The sequence below is a fragment of the Plasmodium reichenowi genome, chromosome 11 (assembly GCF_001601855.1).
Source record: "Plasmodium reichenowi strain SY57 chromosome 11, whole genome shotgun sequence".
Lineage (NCBI taxonomy): Eukaryota > Apicomplexa > Aconoidasida > Haemosporida > Plasmodiidae > Plasmodium > Plasmodium reichenowi.
Window position 1 is genome coordinate 160,129 of NC_033656.1, and position 2,500 is coordinate 162,628.

Sequence of the window (2,500 nt, forward strand, 5' to 3'; positions counted from 1 at the left end):
TTCTTTTCCAATTTAAAAAACAAATAAATCATATTGATCAACTTTTTGATTATTACAATTCCAAAATATTTATATTACCTTCAAATAAAAATTATCAAGCTCAACAAAAATCATATTATATTTATTATTATTATAAAATCAAACTCCTCCAATTATTAAATCAAACAGCTAACGAAATTATTAACTATTATATATCAAAAGGATTATATGTAAAAAATTATTCTTTTAATGAATTCTCCTTTTCAAAAAAATATACACTCACTAATTATATAATCACATACATTTTTAATCTTATAAAAAATAAAGTCAATATTAATTTTAATTACTTATCTCCAAACGCTTTCGGATTTTCTTCTTACAAGTCAGTTCAAATCATTTCTCACACACGCAACATATAAATAAATAAATAAATATATATATATATATATATATATATATATATGTGTGTATATTTTATTTTTCTTATATTCACAAAGCCTCAATACAATCATTCATAAAACTATTTTATACATGATACTATATTTTTTTATTTATAATTAAAAGGAGTCTTTTTACATATCAATGTAACAAAAAAATATAAGATAAATAAAATTTTTTTTTTTTTTTTTTTTTTTTTTTTTTTTTTTTTTTAGGGATGATATATCATTATCACCAAAAAAAGATATCATGATAACAACTAGCGAAATGGATCAAGTTCAAAAAATGTAAGAAAAAAAAAAATATATATATATATATACATATATATTTATAATTTTATGTATCCACAAATATAATATTCATATAGTATATTCCTTTTCTTTTTATATTAATTATATAGATACATACGTATCTAATATTCTTTTTTCATTCTTTTTTTTTTTTTTTTTTATGTAGAAATATCCCTCGTAGTACCTACACCAAAACGATGCTCATGATGGATAAGGACAGAAATTAGGGAGAATTTAATTATATCATTTCAAAAAATAAAATAAAATAAAATAAACGAAAAACATTAAAAAAAATAAAAAATCAAAAAAATTAATTACACGATTTAAATGAATAAATATATATATATATATATATATATATATATATATATAATATATTTAATTATTTGTCAATTGACATATATATTCTTTTATGTATTACATTTTTTTTTTTTTTTTTTTTTTCTTTCTTTTTTCCACTTCCTTTCATTTTATTATTCTATTATTTTCTTATTTTTTTTAACATTTTAATATCTGTGTTCTCTTCCATTCAATTCCCTAAAAAGAAAAATAATAATTTTTTTTATGTTTACAAACTTTTTTTTTTTTTTTTTTTTTTTTTTTTTTTTTTTTTAAAAACAATTTATGTAAATCATAGCCATAATATATATTTATATATATTCATAAATATATTTGTTTCTCCTTTCCGTTATACCTTAATTTGTATTTCAACTTGGAGATCGTTTTACTTTTTTCTGTTATGATTTTGTTAATCATATTGCAGTTTATGAAAGGCAAGTGAACAATATATTCCCACGTTTCTCTAAAAAAAATATAAATGAAAATATATAAATGTTTATATTTATTCATTTATATATATCAATTTATTTTATAAGTAATACATTTCATATATTCTTTATCTTTACTTTTTTCCATTGGGATCAATTTTTACATTTTCCGGGAAAAACGACTTTACTTCATCTTCCACATAAATATTTCTGAAATTTAAAAAGTATATTATATATATATATATATATATATATTTATTTATTTATATGTGTACATTTACATTTATTTATTCATTTACATATACTCATGTGAATTTATTTTTTCCTTTTGTTATTACTTGTACGCATCCGGAAGTAAATTCTTATCCTTCTGAGGTAGAACACTTATCAAATGAGTAAAAGCTGAATAGGGCTTACCCTTAAGAAAGAATAAATATATATAAAATTAATATATATAATATAATATATATAAGATAAACTTATTTAAATTCATACGCATAAAATATATAATACCATAAATAATTTTTCCTTTTTATATACCTTTTCAAAGAAGAAATCCGATTTCTCAAAACTTAACAAATCGCTACATAGAGGAGCATAGTGGTATGGATATTCCCTTAAAAAAAAAAAAAATTATGAACAAGTCAGGTAAAAAAAAAAAAAAAAAAGATAACCACACACCAATACAAATACAAATATACATATACATATACACATACATATACACATACATATACACATACATATACACATACATATACACATACATATATATATATATACATATTGTTCATTTTTTTTATTATATAATTACCAATACCAACTGGCACATCCAAAATGATAGTAATGCAAATTCCAAAATAATCCTTCTATATATTTTTTTACAATATTTTGTATTTCCTTTGGATCTTCTAGACCAAATTTATGAAGATAATAATATTTTTTATACTTCTGTTCATCCGTAAATTCACTAATATTTTCATTAATTCCCCTTTTCTTAAAATATTCAAATTCTTGAGCGCTTAA

At 19.1% G+C, this 2,500-nt stretch overlaps 2 protein-coding genes across 2 annotated transcripts in view; one reads left to right on the forward strand and one right to left on the reverse strand.

Annotated features, from left to right (window-relative positions):
* The window catches only part of PRSY57_1104700 (hypothetical protein), a gene marked incomplete at both ends in the record, with an annotated part of 2,477 nt that extends 1,543 nt beyond the window's left edge, over positions 1-934 (forward strand). Inside the window, 3 exons of the mRNA XM_012908018.2 lie at positions 1-361; positions 633-704; positions 874-934. The exon at positions 1-361 is cut by the window's left edge and continues 1,543 nt beyond it. Of these exons, the coding sequence (XP_012763472.2) occupies positions 1-361; positions 633-704; positions 874-934 (494 nt within the window). The remainder of the gene's footprint in view (positions 362-632; positions 705-873) is intronic.
* A 279-nt stretch (positions 935-1,213) lies between these two features.
* The window catches only part of PRSY57_1104800 (exonuclease, putative), a gene marked incomplete at both ends in the record, with an annotated part of 2,885 nt that continues 1,598 nt past the window's right edge, over positions 1,214-2,500 (reverse strand). Inside the window, 6 exons of the mRNA XM_012908019.2 lie at positions 1,214-1,244; positions 1,402-1,509; positions 1,613-1,684; positions 1,813-1,892; positions 2,015-2,090; positions 2,289-2,500. The exon at positions 2,289-2,500 is cut by the window's right edge and continues 822 nt beyond it. Of these exons, the coding sequence (XP_012763473.2) occupies positions 1,214-1,244; positions 1,402-1,509; positions 1,613-1,684; positions 1,813-1,892; positions 2,015-2,090; positions 2,289-2,500 (579 nt within the window). The remainder of the gene's footprint in view (positions 1,245-1,401; positions 1,510-1,612; positions 1,685-1,812; positions 1,893-2,014; positions 2,091-2,288) is intronic.